Below are 24,021 nucleotides of genomic sequence, written 5' to 3'. Positions count from 1 at the left end.
AGTATATATGTATGTGTGTATGCCCAGGGCCCACGGAAGTGAGAGGTGTGGGATGGGGACCCCAGAGCTGGAGTTACACAGTTCTGAGCCTCCTGATGTGGGTGCTGGGAACTGAACTCAAGCCCTCTGCAACAGCAGTATGTCCCCTTAACCTCTGAGTCATCTCTCCAGCTGTGATCACAGCCTATCTTGACTAGAGGAACACAAAGGGGAGAGAAAGGTGCACTCAGAGATACAGCGTATGCCCAAAGCAATGCCAGGTCAGAGCCATTGGCTAGATACAAACCTGCAGGTGCGGATGGCATGAACCTGAGAGAACCTGCAGCGAGCTCACTCCAGGTCTCCATACCCCAGGGCACCAGGCATCACCAGGATTAACATTAGCACTGTCGCAGTTAGGGATCCTATGGGACACAGCCTGCTCCTGGAAGACTCTCACCTGAGACCTCTGAGGACAGCCCCTGAGGGAGCCTCCCTTCCAGAGGTGAGTAACTAAGTAGGGGACCTGCCCTGATGGGGGTGGCACCATCCCCTAGGCTGGAGGTCCATATGGAATACAAGGTGAAGAAAAGAAGGCCTCTACTACAGGTTCACATGTCCCCTTCTGCCTCTGATTTCTGTCACCCTGAGGTGAGCTGCTCTGCCACATGTTCCATCATTGTGATGTCCTGCCTAGCCACAGGCATGCAGCAATGGCACGGACCCATCATGGACAGGAATCTTTCCCCAGTCGCTCTCTCAGGTGTTTGTCAGAACGGTGAGAGAGCTTGATCAGCCAAAGTGGGGTGAGCAGAACACTTGACAAGTGCTTGGCTCTCAGCTTGATATTTTTATCTCCAGCAAGAGATTTCGTCGCCTAATATGGCTTGCTTCTCAAATCTGTCTGACAGATGCCCACCTGGCCCGGGGAGTCTCTCTAAGCCACACAGTATATTACTCCATTTTGAGACAGGATGTCAAGTAGTTGAGGTTGGTCTGAACAGCAACTACTACTACTATTACTGCTGCTGCTACTGCTAGTTCTTCTTCTTCTTTTTAATAATTAAGTTATTTTGTGTGAATTGGTGTGTTGGCTGCATATATGTCTGTGTGACGGTGTCATATCTTGGAGTTACAGACAGTGGTGAGCTGCCATGTGGGTGCTGGGAATTGAACCTGTGACCTCTGGAAAAGCAGTCAGTGCTCTTAACCATTGAGCCATCTCTCCAGCCCTGGCCTGAACTTCTTTACCCTCCTGCCTCCACCTCCCAAGTAACACAGGTTAAAGCCGGATTAATCAGCAGCTGCCCCTCTCTCTACTGACAGGAACCCGAGAGGATTCCACTCGACCTTTCCCTCTTGCCTCACTAGCAATCGTCAGCCATGTTTACAAGTTCCTTTACCTTGAGCTCCTCTACCAGCGGGGAAGGTGTCCACCTGTCGGCTGAGGCCTGGTGTCTCTGCAGCTCTTTCTCCAGCGGGTACACGTTCTGCTCCATAAACTGCAACAGCTGGTCATGCAACTTTCTGACCCGAGGAGACAAGCCCTCTGGAGAGATGATCAGGCCTCCCTTTGCCTCGTGAGAAGGGGAAGCAGCTGCTATAGTGCTGTGACTCCTCACACCCAGGACGGTCCTTGGGGGCAGCGGCCCAGCCCGTGCATGGTAGGATCTCATTAGTGGTTTGGTGGCTGGCATCTCCTTGAAAACCCGGAACCCTTCTTTGGTGGCAAAGTCCCATGCCAGCTCAGCCATGGACTCAGTGAGCTTCCCGCTTTGTTCAGCTGTGGCTGAGCTTGCCTGTCCTATGCAGAATGGAGGGAAACATGATTACCCCTAGCCACCCTGGTGATGTGCGTCAGTGACACAGCCTGTACTCTGAGGGCAGACACAGCTGCTGGCTGAACCCCTGTTCCACACCAGGGCCTGGGCCATGCTCTCCCAGGCAGCAGCATTTGGTGGACAAGGAGACTGAGCCTGGAGAGGGTGGTAAGTCAGTGGCCTGGGGCCTAGAAGTTGGAGGGTGGATGTCCCCTGCTGCTTGCCACTTCTTTTCTTAAAAAACAAAAACAAAAAACCACAAACTGATTCGAGCTGTGGTGGCACACACCTTTAAACTAGCATTTATGGAGGCAGTGGCAGGCAGATCTCTGAGTTCGAGGCTAGGCTAGGACAGAGTGAGTTCTAGGACAGGCAGGGCTACCCTGTCTCAAAAAAACCCAACCAACCAATCAAAAACAAAAAGAAGCTAGTTTAATTAGTGACACCCCAATCATTTCTGTAGCACCAGGGGACAGTAAGAGACCCTACATGACCTCAGTTCCCCTGTGGAGAAAAAGGTAGGGCCAGTTTCTAGGCACCATTTTCTCTGGATGACAATGCCAGAATCCTGGAGCGCACTGGCACTTTCGTCTCTCTGCTTTTTTTTTTTTTTCTCCTCTCTGCTTTTTTGTTTGTTTGTTTTTGAGGCAGGGCCTCCTGGAGCCTCCAAGATGCCCATGAGGGTGACTTTGAACACCCTGTCCTCATACCCCAACTTTCCAAGCACTGGGAATAAGTGTGTGTCACTACATAGGCTACACACATACATGCTTTCATGATGACTGAGGAAACTGAACCTTACGCTATTCTGGCCAGACCTATCTCCTCAAAGCCTCTACAACCATCAGGCTGGCCTAAACTCACCGGTGAGTGACCGCTTGTAGACTCCCTGTAGAATGGCAGCCACACGGAAAAAGGAGAAGGCCATGTAGAAGTTCCAGTTGTCGATGGGTGGGATGTCCATGTGAAGACAGTACATCCGGAAGTGCTCCTCCACGGTGGGGATGCCCAGCTGTGTCACGTCCTGGTCCCTGAACCCTGAGAGAGAGAGACAGAGCCGGCCCTGAGTGGTTTGTACCTGCACTTCCTACCACAAGCAACCCTGAATCCTAAAGGCCACTATGCTCCGAGCAGCTTTCACAGTCATGAGGTTGGTCAGCAGCTCCTTGCTCTAGCCGTGGCCTGAGGCAACGGTGACGCTGCTATTTAGATTGCTCCCTCAAGGGTTCAGAACAAATTAACAATAAACAAAGCATTCCCCCTGGTCCACAGGCTCACAGATGGACACCATCCTCAACTGGTCAGTCGACTAGAAAGAGTCTTAGAGGGGTGGAGCAGAGTGGTACAGCACTTGACTAGCATGTTGCAGGCCATGGGTGTGATGCCCAGCACCACACTCAGAGAGACATGCAGACACAGACACACAGACATATATATACACACACAGGCATCAGAAAAGCAATCTACTATATTATGAAGCAGAGAATGACAACAGGACAGTAGCTTCATTAATCTGATTCCTCTGTGACAATTGACTAGAAGGTTGAACACTCAGTGTGCCTGGGAATTAGATGACGAGAAAGAATGTCCAGAGCATTACTTTATAGGGCTGCAAGGGAGGGGATAGTAACAACAACAAACCCCTCAGAAACAAAGCATGCAAATAAGAAAGAAATAAGGGGGCTGGAGAGATGGCTCTGAGGACAAGAGCACTGTCTGTTCTTCCAAAGGCCCTGAGTTCAATTCCCAGCAACCACAAGCTGCTCACAACATTCTATAATGAGATCTGGTGCCTTCTTCTGGCCTGTAGGCACACATACAGGCAGAATACTGTACAAACAATAAATAAATAAATCTTTAAAAATAAAAGAAAAAATTTTAAAAAGAAAAAGAAATCAGGGGCTGGAGAGATAGCTCAGAGGTTAAGAGTGCTGCCTGCTCTTCCAAAGGTCCTGAGTTCAATTCCCAGCAACCACATGGTGGCTCACACCCATCTATACTGTGATCTGATACCCTCTTCTGGCCTGCAGGTGTATATGCAGGTAGAGCATAATAAATAAATCTTTAAAAGAAAGAAAGAAGAAAGAAATCTTACATTAATCCTATGTGATAAAAGCTGTCATTGCAAATGAGTCATCAAAGAAATATTTAATGAGCACCTGTCCACGCTATGCAACTAGACTGGGCGTGGCAGCACAGGCCTGTAATCCCAGCACTCTGAAGCAGAGGTAGGAGACTCACTGGAGTTTGAGGACAGCCTGGCCCACAAGCAAGTTCTAAGATAGTCAGGGCTACATACTGAGACCCTGTCTCAAAAAACAGAATAAAGGGCTGGAAAGAGATGGCCCAATGGCTAGGACTGCTTGCTGCTCTTGCAGAGGGCAGAGTTAGGTTCCAGCACCTATGCCAGGCAGCTGCCTGCAGCCCCAGCCCAGGGTGTTTCAATGCCTGTCTCTCAATTTTATGGTAGCTACACTCACCACACATATGCACACAATTAAAAACAAAACATCTGGGCATGCTTGGAGCATTCCTTCAACACCAGCACTTGGGAGGCAGAAGCAGGTGGATCTCTGTAAGACCAGGCCAGCCTGGTCTACAAAGTGAGTTCTAGGACAGCCAGGGCTATGTGGAGAGATCCTGTCTCAAAAGAAAACAAAACACACACACAAAAGAACAACAGGAAAGAGGAGGGAAGAAAAGAAGATCAACCACCACAATGCCCCCCCCCAAAAAAAAACCAAAAAAAACCAGACCCAAGCAAAGTATACAGCTAAGTGGAGTAATTAGGTTATAAAACGCTATGACAGTATTTTGTTTCAACTGTAGACTGAATGCAGTAGCACAGCACCCAGGAAGTGGAGGCAGGAGGATTAGGGTTTGAAGCCGGCCTCAGCTACACAGATTGCAAGGCCAGTCATCCAGGAGAGCCCATCACAGAGCACACAACCCAGAAACAACTGAAACAAAAGACAAAGACAGACAGATACGCAACAGAATGGAAGGCAAGAGTTGAGCCAGGGCTGATCAGCAAGAGCTTGTCCAGAACACGCAGAGCAAGATGCAAGCTGGTGCCTCCGCTTGATGCTAGAGTGTCAGCTAGCATGCATGAGGCCCAAGATTCAACCCCAGTACAAAAGAAAAAAGACAAGTTTGTGTGCGGTGTGAATGAAGGGAGATACATCCCATTCCTACCCCACATTCCAGTGACACCATCACTTGGTCCCACTTTCAGGCCCCAGCCCAATCACACCATGTCAGCCAGTGCATTCTCCTACCTCTCAGCATTGGAAAGCTGGACGGCAGGTAGTGAGCCATGCAGCTGTAGGCCACGTCAGCAAAGGGGTCCCCTAAGGTGGAAAGTTCCCAGTCCAGGACAGCGAGTACCTCTGCCTTTTCAGGGTGGAATATCAGGTTGTCCAGCCTGAGAAGCCACAGAAGGAATGGAGACAGCTGGGCACACACACCTACGGTCCACCCTCCCGCAGCCTGCAAGCTGTGCCAAGGCCAACCTACTGGGCTCCCAGGTCCTCTGACTTCAGTTGTCCTGGCCTCAGCCAGTGGGAAGCACCACAGGGACAGGGAGAGCTGAGGAAAGCCAAGAATCACAGCTCCCACCAGAAGCCCTCTCTGAGGTGACCCCTTCTGGATTCATGCCCTCCTTGTGATGTCACTAAAGCAGGCCTGCACATTTTTGACATACTTGCCACTAATTCTACACTCCATGAAGCATCCGGCTTCCAATAAAACATCAAGTGGAGGAAGTGATGCTGAGGGACTTCCGGGATGGTGGAGGTCAGTAGAGATAACAGTACATGTAGAAACCCAAGGTACCAGCTAAGTCCTGCTACTCAGGGACCACCATGCTGGGAAACCACAAAACCGCCCAGCCCAAGCCTGAAGATGACTGTAGCCCCAGCCAGAGAGCCACCCTGGTGGAAATGTGCTGCGCTGCCCTGTCCCCGCTGTCAGCTAAGGGGCCGTGGCTAAGTTTGTTATGCAGTAGCTTCGGCTGAGCATGCTAGCCCAGGCAGAGCCAGCTGGCTAGGAACCCACGGCAGTTCCAGTTTGTTCAGTGGCCTCTGAGGCCTTCTGATCCCTGAGGGGACACTAATGCGGGCTTGATTTAAAATAAATGGAAGGGGCTGGAGAGGGGGCTCAGGGCTTAGGAGCATGTGCTGCTCCTGCAGAGGACCCAAGTTTGGGTCCCAGCACCTAGCTAGATTTGGCTCATAGGCACAAATTCCAGGAGATAACTCCTTTCTGGCTTCCACTGGATACTTGTACTCACACCTACACACATATACACATAGTCAAAAAGTAAAATAAGTCTCTAAAAGAAAATTTATCAGCCAGGTGTGGTGGGGCACACCTGTAATCCCAGCACTCCGGAGGCAGAGGCAGGTGGACTTCTGTGAGTTCAAGGCCAGCCTGGTCTATAAAGTGTGCCCAGGACAGCCAGGGCTACACAGGCAAACCCCCTGTGCAATCGGGAATGACACACAGACCATGTGCCGTCTTCTAAGAAAAGTAGAGAAGACACGGCTGCTCTGCAGGTTTTCCTTCACCTTACTGTTCAGCTAACGGCCTCCTGCCTCCCTCCCCACCTTGGTGATCATGTGTCTCATGATAGATGATGCTTGCCCTCCTAAGAGGTGAAACAGCCCTCCATGACATGAGACTGTCACAGTGTTGATGCTGAGACATCCTTTGCACAGTCCTTCCCTCTGGCAGCTGTGCCTACCTGAAGTCACCGTGCACCACTGTGGTTCTCTGTTGTGTGGGAAGGTGCAGTGGCAGCCATTGGATAAGCCTCTCCATTGCTGGGATGGTGCTGGTTTCAGCTGCTCGGTACTGCTTGGTCCAGGTTTGCACCTGGCGAGGAATATAGTCCCCTGAGGGGAAGAAGGTTAGGATGTGGTTTGCTGCTCCAACAGCCCGCAATGCTTTTGCATGGTCTCCAGTGCGGTGAAAACAACAGCAGCTCTGTGTCAGTGCTGCGTGTGTGTCTGCACTTGTTCCTGGGGCAGGAAAAGTCCTGCTCCTGACAAAATGGAAGGCACCAGCCACTTGGCCTTAGCCGGATCTGCACCACCTAGGTAGTCTTCCTCCACAGCGAAGCTTCAAGCCTGACCCCTGATCGCTTTGAGGGTTTGTGAGAAACTCACAAACAGCCTAGTAAACCCCTTCATGGTCAAGTGTAACGGTGGTACACTAAAAGCATGACTCTGGGGTCAGACTACCAGGCCTGGACTCCAGCTCTGCCCAACCCTTCTGGGCCTTACTTTCCTCATCTTGGAAGGGTCCTCCCAGAGATGAAGGGAGAAAAAATACATGAAGTTGAGCCTGGCATGGTGATGTGCTCCTTTAGTTCCAGCCTTGGGGGTGGGGGGGAGGAGGAGGGGAGGGATGCGGCAGAGACAGAGGTAGAGGTAAAGGCAGGTGGATCTCTGAGTTCAAGGCTAGCACGGTCTAAAGAGAGAGTTCCAAGACAGACAAGGCTATACAGAGAGAGGCCCTGTCTCTAAAAGCCAAAATAAATAAATAAAATAATATTAAAATAAAGTACGTTAAGTTAAAGATCATTTGAGGCGCCAGGCGGTGGTGGCACACGCCTTTAATACCAGCACTCGGGAGGCAGAGGCAGGTGGATCGCTGTGAGTTCAAGGCCAGCCTGGTCTACAAAGTGAGTCCAGGACAGCCAAGGCTACACAGAGAAACCCTGTCATACAAAAAAAACAAAACAAAACAAAAACAAACAAACAAAAAGCAAAGATCATTTAAGGCAAGTTCAAGGCCAGCTTGGCAACATAGTGAGACTCCTGACATAGCAAAAAAAGCTTTTCCATTTTCTTCCATTCTTTCTTTCTTTTTTGAGAGGCCATGTGTGTAGCTAGGTACTCAGGGAAGCAGAGGCAGGTGGATCTCTGTGAGTTCGATGCCAGCCTGGTCTACAAATCAAGTCTCGGGCAGCCACGGCTGTTACACAGAGAAACCCTGTCTTGAAAAATACTATAAAATAAATAAATAAATAAACCAACCAAATAAAAGAGGCCACGTGTGGCCAGCTGTGGTGGTGCAAGCCTTTTATCCTAGCACTCAGGATGCAGAGGCAGGGGGTTCTCTGAGTTCGAGGCCAGCCTGGTCTACAGAGTGAGTTCCAGGACAGCCAGGGCTACACAGTGAAACCCTGTGGTGGGTGCACCCTGTGATCCTCACACTGAGGAAGTAGAACCAGGAGGAGCAGGAGATTTGTTTTTATTATTATTATTATTATTATTATTATTATTATTATTATTATTATTATTATTATTATTATTTTCGAGAAAGGGTCTCTCTGTGTAGCTTGGCTGTCCTGGACTCACTTTGTAGACCAGGCTGGCCTTGAACTCACACCGATCCGCCTGCCTCTGCCTCCCGAGTGCTGGGATTAAAGGCATGCGACACTAAGCCTGGCTGGAGCAGGATTTAAAGCCACATATGTTTGTTTACTTTGTTTTTTCGAGACAGGGTTTCTTTGTGTAGCTATGGCTGTTCTGGGATTTTCTCCATAGACCAGGCTGACCTGGTCAGAAATCAGCCTGCCTTTGTCTCCCAAGTGTGATTGTTGGGATTAAAGTTGTATTCTGGCTCAAATAGAATAAAATAACTTAAAAGAAAAAAGGACTAAAAGAAGGAAAAGATGGAAGGAGAAAGTAGAAGGAGAGAATATATGTTAAACATTATGATCAGCATTAGAAAGAAAGGATTAGGGGCTGGAGAGATGGCTCAGTGATTAAGAACCCTGCCTGCTCTTCCAAAAGACCCAGGTTCAATTCCCAGTACTCACATGGCAGCTCACAACTGTCTGTAACTCCAAGATCTGACACCCTTACACCAATGCACATAAATTAAAATTAAATAAAATATTTTTTAAAAAGAAAGGATTAAAGAGTTTAGTGGCAAAGAAGCCTTAAGGAGAGCAGAGTCCTTAAGGCCAGAGCGTCCTTATCGGGGGACAAATGAGCAGTAAGCAGAACCAGTTATGATCAGCCTGGGTTTAGCCTGAGCAGGGTTATGTGACAGCGCCCCTAGCCACCCAGACCCCAACAGCAGAACTTCGCTTTGTGAGAGGAAGTGTCAGTGAAGGATGGGCTGCCCCTGCACACCTTGCTTCCCGAAGCTGTCCAGGCCCACGGCCTGCAGGTCCACGCTGTGAATTTTGCACAGGACTTGGTTCATGGCAGTGTATATGGCTTGCCGCCGGCTGGGCTCCAAGCCTGGCAGGGAGGGGTCTTTGTAGATGATGCCCGGGCAGTACTCCATCAAGTAGAAGGGGGTGCCGATGATGCTGGCAGGGACACAGACGGGGATGAGCACTACAGTGGCTGTCAGTCATGGTACCCCTCCATTTCGGTGGGGAGAGTCTGGGAGAGGGGGGCAGAGCATCCAAGTGCAGAGAACAGGGAGTACCCAATGCCCCATCCATGTCAACCTGTGTGCAGCCAGCCAGCATGCTCTCTCGCTTCTCTCTGGCCCATGTGTAGAAAGCAATGAAGAGTCTCAAGTGTGATTATTATGGAACCAAATGGTTGCGAAGGGAATAGGTCTGTGGTCATTCAGGACCAGCGTGGAGTCCTACTGCTGCCCAAGGAGACTTGCTAAGATGCCACTCTGAAGGTTTTCATTTTTCTTAGGTCACATTACATAGCATAAGTTGTCTCTGAAATCTAGATCCTCCTGCCTGGCCCTCCATAGAGCTGGAATTACAGGCCTGTACCTTATTATATATGTGTGAGGCTAGGTGGGGCACACACCTGTGTCATGCAGCACAGATGTGGGGGGGTCAGAGGGCAGCCTCAGGTGTCTGCTCACCTTCTGCCAGCTGGCTGGCCCACAGCTCTGGGACTCTCCTATCTCTGCCTCCCACCTTGCTGCAGGAGCGCTGGGATGGCAGGCACTCTCACTAGCACCCAGCCTTCCTGTGGGTTTTGAACTCAAGCCCTCATGTTTATGCAGCAAGTGCCTCGACCCACAGAGCCATCTGCTGTCCCTAGCCCCTGTTGTCTTTTCTCCCTTCATTTTATTTTATTTGTATGGCTGTTTTGCCTGCATTGTGTGTGTGCACCATGTGCCTATGGAAGCCAGAGAGAGTGCTGAATCCCCTGGGACTGGAGTTATAGGGGGGTTTTCCATCAGTAAAACTTAATCAGTTTTAAGATGAAAAGAACAAATACCCAGAGGTCCTGCTAGGGCATCTCCTTACACACAGGGCCAGTCATTTGACATCCCTCTTTATTTATGATGTTACCTGTACCAATATTTAAAGGCACCAAAGCCACAAGTACCACGTTATGGTGTTCAGGTGATGTGCTGTCATGTTGTCAACCATCACTTAGTCATGACTAGAAAGAACTTTACTGTTCTAAACAGTGGTTTAAAAATTCTTCTATTCTGTGTTTATCCTGACTTGATGCACTCTTTCTTTCTTTCATAATGTGTGTGGGTGTTTTGCCTGCGTGTGTATCTGTGCAGCACATATGTGCTTGGTGCTTGTGGAGGCCAGAAGAGGGCATTCCCTGAACTGGAGTGGCAGCTGGGAGCTGTCATGTGGATACTGGGAATAGAACCTGGGTACTCTGCAAGATTGGCAAGTGCTCTTAAGTGCTGAGCTATCTCTTCAGCCCACATTCTTGGAAGATCTAGGGAGATAGCTTTGTCAGTAAAATGCTTATGGCACAAGCACAAAGATCTGAGTTTGATCCCCAGAAATCACAGAAAAAAAAGTAGGTATGTGGTATGCACTAGCAATCAGAGCCTAGAATGGCAGGCATGTGGATCCCTGGGGGTTTCTGGCAAGCCAGCCTAGCCTAGAGAAAATCAGGTCCCAGAAAGACTTCACACATATGAAAAAGACTTGTGGCAAATATTAACAGCATTTTAACCCAAAGTGTAACTAGATGTTTCTGTGTTGTGTTTTCTTTAAATTGTTCTGTGTTTTAAAAAAAAAATTGTTCTCTGTTCTAAAACCTTTCTAATGAAAAATTAAGGAAAAAGAGAGACTCATCTGGGAAAACAGCTTAGAGGAAGGAACAGCTCTGGCTTAGCATGCACAAAGCCCTGGCTTCCATCCCAGCACCACAGAAACAGGCTGTGAGCTGCACGCTGTGACCCTAGCACTTGAGGTATAACCAGAGAGATCAGCCATTCATCCTTGGATACAAAAATCTCAAAGACAGACAGACAGAAGACAAACAAGCACACACACAGACACACACACACACACAGACACACACACACACACACAGACACACACACACACACACACACACACACAAAGTTACAGCAGTTGGGGCTGGAGGTGGTGGCACACGCCTTAATCCCAGCACTAGGGAGGCAGAGGCAGGCAGATTACTGTGAGTTTGAGGACAGCCTGGTCTACAAAGCAAGTCCAGGACAGCCAAGGCTACACACAGAAACCCTGTCTCAAAAAAACAAAAAGTGCAGGGCATGGTGATACACACTTTTAATACCAGGGGGAAAAGGCAGGTGGATTGCTGTGAGTTCGAGGCCAGCCTGGTCCACACAGCGAGTCCAGGACAACCAAGGCTAAACAGAGAAATCCTGTCTCAAGAAAAAACAAAAACAAAAAAACCAAAAGAGATAGAGAGAGGATCTCTCAAAACAAATAAACGAACAACAAAAACCAGACAAAGAGAGAAAGAGAGAGAGAGAGAGAGAGAGTGTGTTTTGAGAGTGTGTGTGTCTATGTAGCCTCCTGCCTCTGTTTCCCAAGTGCTGGGATCATATACATGCCATGTCCAGCTACGTGGGCATGTATGTGGAATGTTAGGAAAGCAACTCTGGATGTGGGCATGCTTTCTGAGTGACAGGGTCTTGAGGCTTCTGGACGAGGTAGCTGCAGGTGATTTTCTCATCTTTAAGAAACGGGCTTTTAGGCCGGTCGTGGTGGTGCATGCCTTTAATCTCAGCACTCGGGAGGCAGAGGCAGGCGGATCGCTGTGAGTTCGAGGCCAGCCTGGTCTACAAAGTGAGTCCAGGATGGCCAAGGCTACACAGAGAAACCCTGTCTCGAAAAACCAAAAAAAAAAAAAAAAAAAGAAACGGGCTTTTGAGTTAGAAAGTGGGTTTTTCCTCTCCTGTAGCCTGTGGAGACAATGACAACATATAGGAGATCTTTACCTTGAATCTTCACAGAGGTTAAGGACAGCGGGGACAGGGACACCAGCATTCCCAAGGGCTTTCATTATCCTGTCAGAACAAATGTAAACACATCATTGTGGGCTAAATTGATAAGACTGTCTTGACATTACTTTTCTGATTGAAAAAATAGTACAGTATTGGGATGGGGCGATGGCTCAGTTGGTGAAGTGCCTTTGACACAAACACAAAGACCTGAATCTAGATCCCAGCACCTGTATGAAAAGCTGAGCACAGCAGCAAGTGCCTATAATGTCGGCCTTGGGGTGCAGGCGGCGTGTGGACAGGCAGACTGCTCAAGGCATGGCTTCAGGTTCACCAAGACTTCTTTATGTCGAAACACAAAGGTGGATAAGCCACAACATGGCAGTGCAACCTGCAACCCCACACTGTTTGTTCTCGCAGAGGATTTGGCTTCGGCCCCCACATGGCAGCTCACAACACCTTCTTCTGGCCTTTGCAGGCAACTGTATGCATATAGTACATAGACATACATGCAGGCAAAACACCCATACACAAAAAATCATGAAGGTAGAGAGTAACAGAGGAGAGTGATTTTGACCTTGGTTCTCTACATATATGCACACATGTACGGGCACACTAAATGCACATGCACATACCACACACACAGACACTTAAATAACATACAACACAATAAAATTAAATTAAGAATATTATGTTAGGGGTAGAGCTGTGCCTCAGTGCTAGGAGGCTCACCTAGCATACACAGGCCCAGGCCTCCACCCCTAGTGTGGCAGAAGGAAGGAAGGAAGGGAGGGTGAGAGGGAGGGAGAGAGGGCGGGATGGAGGGAGACTACACCAAGCCCAGGTGTGTGCTTGTGACCCAGCATCAAAAGCTAAAAGACATAATAAGAAAGAGAGGCAGGGTATCACATTGTCCTTGGGCCCCACACTTTCTTTGTCTCACACACTGTACTACAGGGGAAGGAGGAGAAAAAGCCTTCCTGGAGAGACGTCAGGCTAGGGTTCTGATGGCTTTGCCCCTCCACTTTAAGCAATCTGGAGACAGGATTTTTCTAGTATGCATGTTTAAACTGTCCTGGTGGTACACATCTGTAATCCCAGCTACTAGGGAAGCTGAGGTCAAAAGATCACCAATTCAGGCCTTAGCTGAGAACCTAAGAAGACCACAGCTGAAAGAACATTTACAGAAATCTATTGGTTTATTATTGTGGATGCCTGTATACGAGACATGGAGGTGCATTTGCATAGTACGCATGTGGAGGTTAGAGGGCGACTCTGGGGGTGGCTCTCTTCTTCTACCTTCATGTGGGCTTCAGGAGTGAGCTCAGGTCACTAGGCTTGTGCAGCAAGTGCCTTCACCCAACATGCCATCCGTTTTAAAAGGGCTGGAAGTAGCCAGATTGTGGTTGCGCACGCCTTTAATCCCAGCACTCCGGAGGCAGAGGCAGGTGGATCTCTGTGGGTTCAAGGCCAGCCTGGTCTACAAAGTGAGTCCAGGAGTCCAGGATAGCCAAGGCTACACAGAGAAACCCTGTCTGGGGGGTGGGGGTGGGGGAGGAGCGGGGAAAGGCTGGAGGTTAGCCCAGTCAGTACCACAGCTCTGCACAAGCTTCTAAGCACCTGAGTTCAATTCCCAGTACCACATAAAAGGCCCAGCATAGTGGTGCATGCTGGCAATCCCAGAGCTGAGAGGTGGAAATGGGAGGTTTAAAAGCTTCAGGGCACCTGGGCAGAGTGGCACACGCCTTTAGTCTTGGCACTTAAGGCAGAGGCAGGTGACTCTCTATGAGTTCAAGGCCAGCCTGGTCAGCCGGGGCTACATAATGAGACCCTGTCTCAGAAAAAAAGCAGGGGTTGGGTGAGGCTGGAGAGATGGCTCAGTAGTTAAAAGCACCAGCTGCTTTTGCAGATGACTTACATTCAGTTCCCAGCACCCACATGGTGGGTCACAACCATCTGTAACTCCAGTTCCAGGGGAGCCAACACCTGACTTCCACAGGTATGTGGTAAACGTACATACGTACGTACATACATACATGCAGGCAAAACATTCATACACATAAAATAGTGTGTGTTGCTCCCAACACCCACATGACAGTTCACAACTGCCTGCAAGTCCAGCTCCAAAAATATCCTCTTTTGGCCTCCATGGACATGGGCACCCATGCACACGCACACTTAAATATAAACTCTTGTTTTCTAAAGAAGGGAGGGACTTCAGGGCAGCCCACAGAAGCGACTTGATAGTTTAGGACTGAGCTTGTGTGCTGGGGACACCATCTGGACAACCACCCCCTGGGCCCCCAGAAACTTACCTGAACTCCCTCTCTATGGCATGGGCAGAGGGAAGCAGGGTCCCTGGGGGCTTCTTCCTCAGAACCAACTGACGGTCGGCCAGCCTGATGAAGTATGTTGGATTTGACTGTCCATGATCAAACTGAAGCAGCTCCATGGGGCCTGGGGGTTTGACAACACAGAGCACTCAGAAGGAAGCCAGAACCGTGATCTGGATGGAAGGATAGTCCTTCTTCCCAGGGAGGTGTGCCTCTGGCACGGCATGATTTCCTACTGGAAGTTGCTGAGCAAGAGACACTGCCCTTCCGGGGTACAGCTGAGCCCCAGACATATACACTCAGAACTACATGCTGTTATAGCCTCAAAGGCCACATTTTTTAGTTTGTTTGGTTTGGGTTTTTTTTTGTTTTTGTTTTTCAAGACAGGTTTTCTCTTGTAGTCCTGGACTTGTTTTGTAGACCGGCTGGCCTTGAACTCAAAGAGATCTGTCTGTGTCTGCCCCCTGCCCCGAGTGCTGGGATTAAAAAGGCCACTTTTTTAACACAAATGTACAAAGGTCACCTCCTCTCTGCACGGATGTGCGTCTCTTTGCCAACGCCTGCCTTGTGAGCACATGCACACGGTTCTGTTTATCAGTCTTGCGGTCATAACAACACATCTGGCTCATGGAATGTCCTAGGCTCCTGTATGTCCTCACCTGTGCGCCACCAAACCATGCCTGACACCGACACAAGAGCTAACAGATGGCAGGAGCTATGCAGAGGCAAAGCTGTCTACAAGAGACTTTCCTACTCTCCAGGCTAAGTTCTGTGGCTCGTTCACAGGCTCCTGGAAGAGGCAGACCTCATTAGGCCTCAGCTTCAGAGTAAGATGGGTTCCGCTCGGCAGGAGGCTGAGCAGGCATGGCAGTTGGCTGGCCTGGCTGAGAGGGGCCTTCAGCTCTGTGGGTGCGCTGCCAAGAAAGCCATGGCTAGGAAATAGCACCCTGTGCAACTATAAGAGTCTTCTAGAGGACCAAGTCAGGGGAGGGGACTGTCACCAGGAAAGATTTCAAAAGCTCTGGAACGCAGAGAACAAGAGGATCCTGGGAGAGGAGTCCCTGTGCCACTTTTTAAATCATGAAGGGTTTTCCCCCCTGGTGCTGGGAGACGAAGCAGGGCCTCACCCATGCTGGGCAAGTGTTACCACTGAGCTGGACTCCCAGGCTCTGAAACCCTGTAACATACAGCCACTGTCTCAAACAGTCAGAACTGCTCACTCCATACACTGTGTCTCTGAGCTACCCCCTCCTCGGTGGCTATTTTCAGGCAAAGGCTGCCCCCACTGCAGCCCCCATTCAACAGGGAACCTTCCCTACCTGTGGAGTTGGTCCCCAGCAAGCCTCTGAGGTACTTCTCCAAGGCATCTTCTGGAATCTCCATGGTCTTCCTCACAGGACGAGTGTTGGGAACACCCATACGCAACGGGAAACCCAGAAGAGCTTCTAACTCCTTCACGGCTGTCTCAGGATTGTCAACCTGGTTTCAGGGAAAAAGTCAGACAGTCTGTGCCAGTCAAAGGCCGCTTTCCTCACACTTCAGATAGGAGCAGCTGGTTACAGACTTCGCAATTAGCCAAAAGCAGGGTAACTGTTCGGAGAGAGGCACCAAGGAAAGCTACAGGTGCAAACAGGAAAGATAATGTGTACGTGCCTATATTAACTGTTGGGTTTCAGACCCAGGACAAGTGGCTGAGGCGCAAATTTAACCTACCAAAAGCAGACCTGGCCTCCAGATTTTCCCGGCATCCCTCAGTCCCTACCTGTTACAGGGCATGACTGGCATACCCCACCCTCAACCCTGAACTAATCCAGACGTTTTGGTTTCTCCTTTCTCCTCTGTCTCTCTCTTTTTTCTCCCTGCATACACACACTCTTTCTCTCTTCCTCTTCCCCTTCCTCTCTGTCTCCCTCCCCATGGTGACCTCCCTGGCCTCTTTCCTTGGGACCAGGAAACCAGCCCAAGAGCTGCACCCAATACCTGCCTTTATGCTTTAATCTGATTTGAACTGGCTCATTTCCTCAGAGAGAGAAAACCTTTTATTAACTGGTGTGCAGTAGGTTCAAGAGACTGTCAGGTTTACCTTAATGGTGCGAATGCCCAGGCTGGCAGCTGCTTTTAGATTTAGTCCCAGGTCGTCAAGAAAAATGGCCTCTGAGGGCTGCAGGCTCAGCCGCTGCAGGCACAGCTGGAATATCCTGGGATCCGGTTTACAGATGCCTTCCAGGCAGGACTCCACCACCTGGGGGAGACAGGGGTGGCTATAGAGGGGCAGCTGCCACATAGGCATCCTGGCACAGGTTTTGAGAGAATGAAGACGGTGCAGGGTTACTTATAATAACAAGAAGTGGGGGGGGGGCACGGGGGAGAAGTGGTATTATGCAAAATGATGTTGCCTTCTTAAAGCGAAGAACTGGAAATTTGGGGGATACAACCTAGGGGCCCACAGTCAGTGCCAACCCCAAGAAAAGGAGCTGGGAACCTCACAAATGGCTGTCATACTGTGGGAAAGGCGGATTGGATGCACCCAGGGAGCCTGGGCTCACCCAGGGAGCCATCTCACAGACTAGCAGTGAGATATTATGGGATGGCACTGGTCCACAAACAGTGGAAAGAAAGTCAGAATCTACATGGGCTGTGAGGCTGCAGGCAGTGTGTGCATGCAGGTGGGAGTTTGAGTGTGGAGCATGAAGGGACCTCATCAGTGTGCGGCTATGAGCACAATTATGCTTTAAGAACCCATTTTGCTGGCTGTGGTGGCACAAGCCTTTAGTCCCAGCACTCGGGAGGCAAAGACAAGTGAATCTCTGTGGGCTCCAGGCCAGCCTGGTCTACACAGCAAGGTCTCAGTTGCCAGGGCTATATCACGAGACCCTGTTAAAAAACTAGGGCTGGAGAGATGGCTCAGTGGTTAAGAGTGCCGGCTGCTCTTCCAGGAGTCCTGAGTTCAATTTCCAGCAACCGCATGATGGCTCACAACCATCTATGTGATGATACAATAAATAAATAAATTAATTTTAAAAAACTAAACTAAAATGAGGCTAGGCCTTTAATCCCAACCCTTGGGGAGGCAGAGGCAGGCAGGAGTTCCAGGACAGCCATGGCTACACAGAGAAACCCTAACTTGAAAACAAACAAGCAAACAAGTTTGTTTGTTTTTTTCTCCTCCATTGCCTGTGACTTTATTATCATAGCCTAAACTCCAACAGAGTCCCTTGTGTGGTATAGCATGGCATAAAGCAACGTGTTCTAGCCTAAATTTGTTATTTGTGGTTATGGTATTATTACTGAAGTCATGAAATGTACTTCAGTAATTTTCTTTCTTTTTTTTTTATTATTAATTTATTCATATTACATCTCGATTGTTAGCCCTTCCCCTGTTTCTTCCCATTCTTCCCTCCCTCCCATTTCTCCCCTTCTCCCCTCCCCTATGTCTGTGCATGAGGGAGACCTCCTCCCCCTATATATGCTCTCAGAATATCAAGTCTCTTCTTGGTAACTAGCTATCCTTCCTCTGAGTGCCACCAGGTCTCCCCATCCGGGGGACATGGTCAGAAAAGGGGCACCAGAGTTCATGTGAGAGTCAGATCTCACTCTCCACTCAACGGTGGAGAGTATCATGTTCGTCGGCTAGGTCTTGGTAGGGGTTCAAAGCTTACTGCCCATATTCTCCTTGGCTGGTGCCTTGGTTTGAGGAGGACCCCAGGATCCAGATCTGCCTGTCATAAAGTTCTTCTTGTAGGTTTCCAGGACCCTGTGGGTCCTACTATTTCCTCTTTCTTCCATGCTACTCTTGCCTAAAGCCTCAGTTGGATATCCTCTCCTCTGACCCACTTTCTTGGTAAGTAAAGATTTTCATGGTACGTATCCCTTGGACTAGTGTTTTGATATAAGTGAGTATATACCGTTTGTCTCTTTTTGCTTCTGGGTGAACTCACTCATTATGATAATTTCTAGATCAATCCATTTTGTCCACAAATTTTGGGAATTCCTCGTTTTTAATAGCTGAGTAGTATTCCATCGTGTAAATATACCACAGTTTCTTAGTCCATTCTTCTACTGAGGGACACTTAGGCTGTTTCCATGTTCTGGCTATTATGTATGAAGCAGCTATGAACATGGTTGAGCATATGTCCCTGTTATGTGGTAGGGCATTTTCTGGGTATATTCCAAGGAGTGGGATGGCTGGGTCTTGAGGAAGCCCTATTCCCATTTTTCTGAGAAAGCGCCAGATAGCTTTCCAAAGTGGTTGTACTAGTTTGCATTCCCGCCAGCAAAAAAGTTTTAAAAATAAAATAAAATGACAAAAAAAAAAAAAAAATCATTTAAAATTTATTACACCTGCCATGCGGTGGTGGCCTTTAATCCCAGCACTCAGGAGGCAGAGGCAGGTGGATTTTTGTGAGTTCGAGGCCAGCCTGGTCTACAAAGGGAGTCCACGACAGTCAAGGCTACACAGAGAAACCCTGTCTTAAAAACCAGCAACAACAAAATTTATTACACCTAAACCTAATTCAGGCAGCTATATGAATGAAAACCCACTTACTAGAGACTGCTAGTAGGCAGCATTTAAAGCTGTACTCAGACCGTCTCCTCATGTCCATCGCCTTGTACTTACCACATCAAACTGTTTCCGGTCCAGGGGCAAAAAGCTTTTCCCATTGGAAAGGCAAAAATTATTGGTCAACACTGCAGTCCGAAGGCCCTTTGCTCTGATCTGAGAGATGGCCTGTGTCATCACTGGGAACTGCTTTGCCACTTGTTCACTGGTAAGCAGCGAGAAAAAGGAGCTCACAGGCACAGAAGTCTTTGCCTGTAAACAGGAGAGGAGACAGGAGAATCGGCAGTCATTAGTATGGTCCCTCATGGCCCACAGGCAAAATCCATTCCGGGCATCCTACTGCTGCCTGGATGCTCTTGTGGGTCAATGGCTTTTTTTTTTTTTTGTGATCTTGAGACAAGGGCTCACTCTGAAGCTGTGGCTGGCCTGGCACTCACAGAGACTCCATTGCGCTTGCCTCCCTGGTGCTGAGACTAGATAGAGGTGCAGCACCATGCTCAGCTGTTTTGTTTTACTTTGCCTAATTCTCCTCCCTCAGCCGCCTGAATGCTAGGCATAGAGGGATGGACCCTATACCCAGATAATAGGTTTGTTGTTATTGTTTTTTGAGACAGAGTTTCTCTGTGTGGCCTCGGATGTCCTGGATTTGATTTGTAGACCAGGCTGGCCTCGAACTCACAAAGAAATCGTGTCTTAAAAAACCCTACCCAAACCAAACCAAAAGAAACGTATTTAAGTGTGAGTGCCCAGGTGGCATCTTACGCGTGCGAAGGCCAGAGGACAACTTTCAAGAGGCCCTTTCCATCACTTAGATTCTGCCAAATGAACTAAGCTTATTGGGCTGTGGTGGCATGCCCCTTAACTGTATGAGCCATCTTGCTAGCTGCACTGTAAAACGTTTTAAAGCATATTAATTCAGCAGCATAAATACACTTTCACCGGTGTCCACCATCATATGGCCCTTCCGTGGACCTTATTACTATATTTTAAATTGTATTTAAGATACAATGTGAGCTTTGAAGGTTACAGAAGTCACTGTGCATGAAAAGCTTAGAATAGTGCACAGTGCAGAGGGAACGGTCGATGTTTATTGATTTAAAAAGCTTCGGCTCAAACCATTAAGCCGATGGCTCAGGTTTCAGTGTCTGCTGTAGCTTACGGATAAGAGTCCAGTAATTTATTCATACACGAACTTGCGGCAGAATGGCTACGGGTGGAAGGAAGAACTTAAAAACATAAAGATGGGTTATTAGGTTTTCATTTCAGTTCATTTACATCAGTCTGTGGCTGGATGCTAGCATATTTAGGCAAAGAGAAAAAAAAATTAACATGCTTGACATGGGGGCTCATGGCTATAATCCAAGCACCTGGGAGGTGGGCGCAGGAGGAGCAGCAGTTCAAGGTGATGTCGGGTGAGTTCGAGGCTGCTGTGGGCTACACATACCTGTCTCAACACCCCTCCCCTGAAAAGAGAGAAGAGAAAGAAACAAGGAAAGAAATGTTCATCACTCACGATTTCGGAGCACAGATTCCCGAATTCTTCCAGGAAGCCCTCTCTTGTCATCTCTCCTCTCATAAACCTCATCCAGGGCCCACTGTCGCCATCGCTGAGCAACGCCTTCAGTATAGTTCCAGGAGGGACACGATTCTGCACCTCCCATTCTGTAGGACACACAAACAACAAATGGCTACAATTTGGGGAGCTTGGGAGTGACGGCCCTAGGGCCTGTGACATCACTGTGACATCGCTGTGTGTGCTCCGGGCAAGTCTGTACGCTCACTCTGACTGATACAGACAGGGAGCACAAATAGTGAGGGTCCAGTCTCACCCTCACCCGAGCTGCCTGCAGAGGCCAGAAGAGCCAGCGGATCCTCTGGAGCTGGAGTTACAGGCAGTTGGGAACCATGGGCCAAGGAACCAACTCGGGTCCTCTGCAGGACCAGGAGGTGCACGTAACCAGCAGCATCTCTCCAGCCTGAATCTTCTAAGCCCTTTTTCTGAGAAAGTGGAACCCATGACTTGAGACTATTTGGCAATATGTAAAGAGAAGAAGCAACTACGTTCTTCAGAAAAACTGCTGTCAGGGCAGCACAGGCACGCAGAGGACAGCGAGGCCTTAAAAGCAAGGATTCCTTAAGCCCTGAGTACTCAGAAGGGCACAGCCTTTCAGCTCTCTTGTCCCAGAGCTGGCAGGCACAGAAGGCACCTGGCACCCTCGTGTTTTGTTCTTGGATGTAACCAAGTACAGCCTCTGTGGAAAGCAATTTGGCACTTTCTGTCAAAAAAAAAAAAAAAAAATCTTCAGTGTATGTTTGACATCATCATTTTACTTCCAGGAATTTCTTCCTGACATAATTTACAAAGCAAGTGAAGGTTTTATGCGGGGCTGTGTGTATAGACTTGCTTGCAAAAGAAAGATTTTGAAAGGTAAATGTGTACGGTTAAAGGGCTTCTGACGCCAGCTATGGCTGTGGCTCAGGGGTTCATCAGTTTCCCTGGGTTCTTGGGTTTTGCTCCCTCAGCAGTGGGATTCACACAAGGCAGGCATCCTGCCAGAGGCGCACCCTAGCCTCCTACCTGTTCAGTCTCACTGGACGGCAGCCACACCTATTCTCACAACAGTGACATAGGTGCCTGCCTCAGAAACCTGCTTGTGGTGGAGACGGTACAGCTCATAAAACTGACACGGCCCTCAAAGGAAAAGCATGCTAACCCCTGGGTTACACCTATGTCAATCGCCAGGAAAGTGTAGCGAAGGATGGGGAGGGGCGAGAGCTCAAGTGGTGGGGGTAGAGCTCCATGTAGAGCGTGTGCTTAGCACATGCAAGGCCTGCCTAGATCCTACCACCATAAAAAAGAAAAATGGGCAAAATTGTCTACCAGGTAGGAGAAAAAAAAAAAAAAAAAGAGTATTCTAATGTGTGTAAGTGTGTGCTCTCAGGCATCAATGGATACTTTCATAGACAGGAACGTTCACAGGGACTTTCTTTCCTTACGTGTGTGTGTGTGCGCGCACACGCATGCACACATGCACAGACATGTGAAGGCAGGATGACAACCTCTGCTGTTCCCCTCAGGAATGCCACCCATCTCCTTTAAGACAGGTTCTCTCACTGACTGCAGCTCACTTCTCAAGCTAAACTGGCCGGTCATCCAGGCCCACGGATCCTTCTGCCTCTGCAGAACGTGTGGTGTCACAAGCACGACCCACCAAGTTCACCATTCTGACATGGATCCTGGGGCCACAGCACAGCTCCTCCTGCTTCTGAGACAAGCATGTTCGCTACTGAGCCCCCTCCCCAGCCATGCACGCATAGTCTTGTAGCCCTGAGTAGTCCATAAATGAGGTCGGCAAACCTGGGTCTGTAGCCCAGGCTAGCTTTGAACTCTCAGTGATCCTCCTGTCTCAGACTCCCAAGTGTTAGAATTACAGATGTGAACTATCCCATCTGGCTAGGAAAGAATTTCTTCTCTCTCTCTCTCTCTCTCTTTTTTTTTTTTTTTTTTTTTTTGAGACAGGGTTTCTCTGTGTAGCCTTGGCTGTCCTGGGCTCCTTTGTAGACCAGGCTAGCCTTGAACTATAGAGATCCACCTGCCTATGCTTCCCAAGTGCAGTTCCTTTTTTTTGTTTGTTTTTTTGTTTTTCGAGACAGGGACTCCCTTGGTAGACCAGGCTGGCCTCGAACTCACAGGGTTCTGCCTGTCTCTGCCTCTCAAGTGCTGGGATTAAAGGTTTATGCCACCACACCCAGCTCTTTTCTTCTTTTTTAAAGATGCATTTATTTATTATGTACACAGTGTTCTGCCTGCTTGGACACCTGTATGCCAGAAGAGGGCACCAGATCTCATTATAGATGGTGTGAGCCACCATGTGGTTGCTGGATATTGAACTCAGGACCTTTGGAAGAGCAGCCAGTGCTCCTAACTTCTAAGCCATCTCTCCAGTCCCCCAAGTGCAGTTCTTAACTAAGACTCAAAAGTCTAAAAGTGTAAAGGAAAAAAAAACAAAACAAAAACCAGATGGTTCTAATGGTACTTTGAAAATGCAAATTTTGGCATAAATCCTTTTCCAAAAGGAAAAAAATCTCAAAAACATTATATATAAAATCAAAAGACAGGGGCTGGAGAGACGGCTGAGCAGTTAAAGAGTGCTCACTGCTCTTGAATGGACCTGACTTCGGCTTCCACAGGCACCTGCTGAACATAAGCTCAGGCAGGTGCACACAAATAAACATAATGAATAAATATCCCCAAACATCAAAGATGCTTAATATAACTGAGAAAAGGCAGTTTTCTGCAGCTCAGCAAGAAACACAGGACTGACAGAAGAACTCTAAGTGACCTATAGTCATAAAAAGAGAGGCAATAAATCCAGGAAGTATTAGAACAACAGAGTGTCAGGCACAGTGGCACACACAGGTCACCTAGCAGTGCTAGGCAGACGGGTCCCCAGCCTCATCCCTAGCTGGGTTTTGCTTCTTTCTTCACTCAGTTCGGCTTAAATGAATTAGTTCATCTCTAAGACTTAGAAATAATAAACTAGCCAGGCAGTGGTGGCGCATGCCTTTAATCCCAGCACTCGGGAGGCAGAGGCAGGTGGATTGCTGTGAGTTCGAGGCCAGCCTGGTCTACAAAGGGAGTCCAGGACAGTCAAGGCTATACAGAGAAACCCTGTCTCAAAAAACCAAAAAATAAACAAACTAGGGACTTGCACTGCATAGTTTTTTGTCAACTTGACACAAGCTAGGGTCATCTGGGAAGTGAGAACCTCACCTGAGAAAATGCATCCATCCAATTGTTCTATAAAAAGTCTGTAGGACACTTCTAATTAGTGATTGAGAGGGGAAGGCCCCGCCGACTATGGGTGGTGCCACCCCTGGGCTGGTGGTCCTGGGTTATATAAGAAAGCAGGTTGGGCTGGGCGCCTGGGAGGCAGAGGCAGGCAGATCTCTGTGAGTTCAAAGTCAGCCTGGTCTACAAAATGAGTCTAGGACAGTCAGGGCTACACAGGGAAACCCTGTCTTGGAAAAAAAAGAAAGCAGGCTGGAGGGCTGGAGAGACAGAGATGGCTCAGCGTCAAAGAGTGCTGGCTGTTCTTCCAGAGGACCCTGATTCAATTCCCAGCACCCACATGGCAGCTTA

At 48.7% G+C, this 24,021-nt stretch overlaps 1 protein-coding gene across 1 annotated transcript in view; it reads right to left on the bottom strand.

Annotated features, from left to right (window-relative positions):
- Acad10 (acyl-CoA dehydrogenase family member 10) overlaps positions 1 to 24,021 on the bottom strand; it is a 45,336-nt gene that overhangs the window by 13,472 nt on the left and 7,843 nt on the right. Inside the window, exons 3-13 of the mRNA XM_051161569.1 lie at positions 20,392 to 20,540; positions 18,936 to 19,130; positions 16,401 to 16,559; positions 15,637 to 15,796; positions 14,300 to 14,441; positions 11,982 to 12,050; positions 8,948 to 9,129; positions 6,544 to 6,694; positions 5,078 to 5,223; positions 2,664 to 2,837; positions 1,383 to 1,783 (exon numbers count right to left, since the gene is read on the bottom strand). Of these exons, the coding sequence (XP_051017526.1) occupies positions 1,383 to 1,783; positions 2,664 to 2,837; positions 5,078 to 5,223; positions 6,544 to 6,694; positions 8,948 to 9,129; positions 11,982 to 12,050; positions 14,300 to 14,441; positions 15,637 to 15,796; positions 16,401 to 16,559; positions 18,936 to 19,130; positions 20,392 to 20,540 (1,928 nt within the window). The remainder of the gene's footprint in view (positions 1 to 1,382; positions 1,784 to 2,663; positions 2,838 to 5,077; positions 5,224 to 6,543; positions 6,695 to 8,947; positions 9,130 to 11,981; positions 12,051 to 14,299; positions 14,442 to 15,636; positions 15,797 to 16,400; positions 16,560 to 18,935; positions 19,131 to 20,391; positions 20,541 to 24,021) is intronic.

The sequence above is a fragment of the Acomys russatus genome, chromosome 19 (assembly GCF_903995435.1).
Source record: "Acomys russatus chromosome 19, mAcoRus1.1, whole genome shotgun sequence".
In the NCBI taxonomy this organism is placed as follows: domain Eukaryota; kingdom Metazoa; phylum Chordata; class Mammalia; order Rodentia; family Muridae; genus Acomys; species Acomys russatus.
The sequence above is the reverse complement of the archived record's forward strand: the minus strand, read 5'-3'. Positions and strand labels throughout refer to the sequence as shown.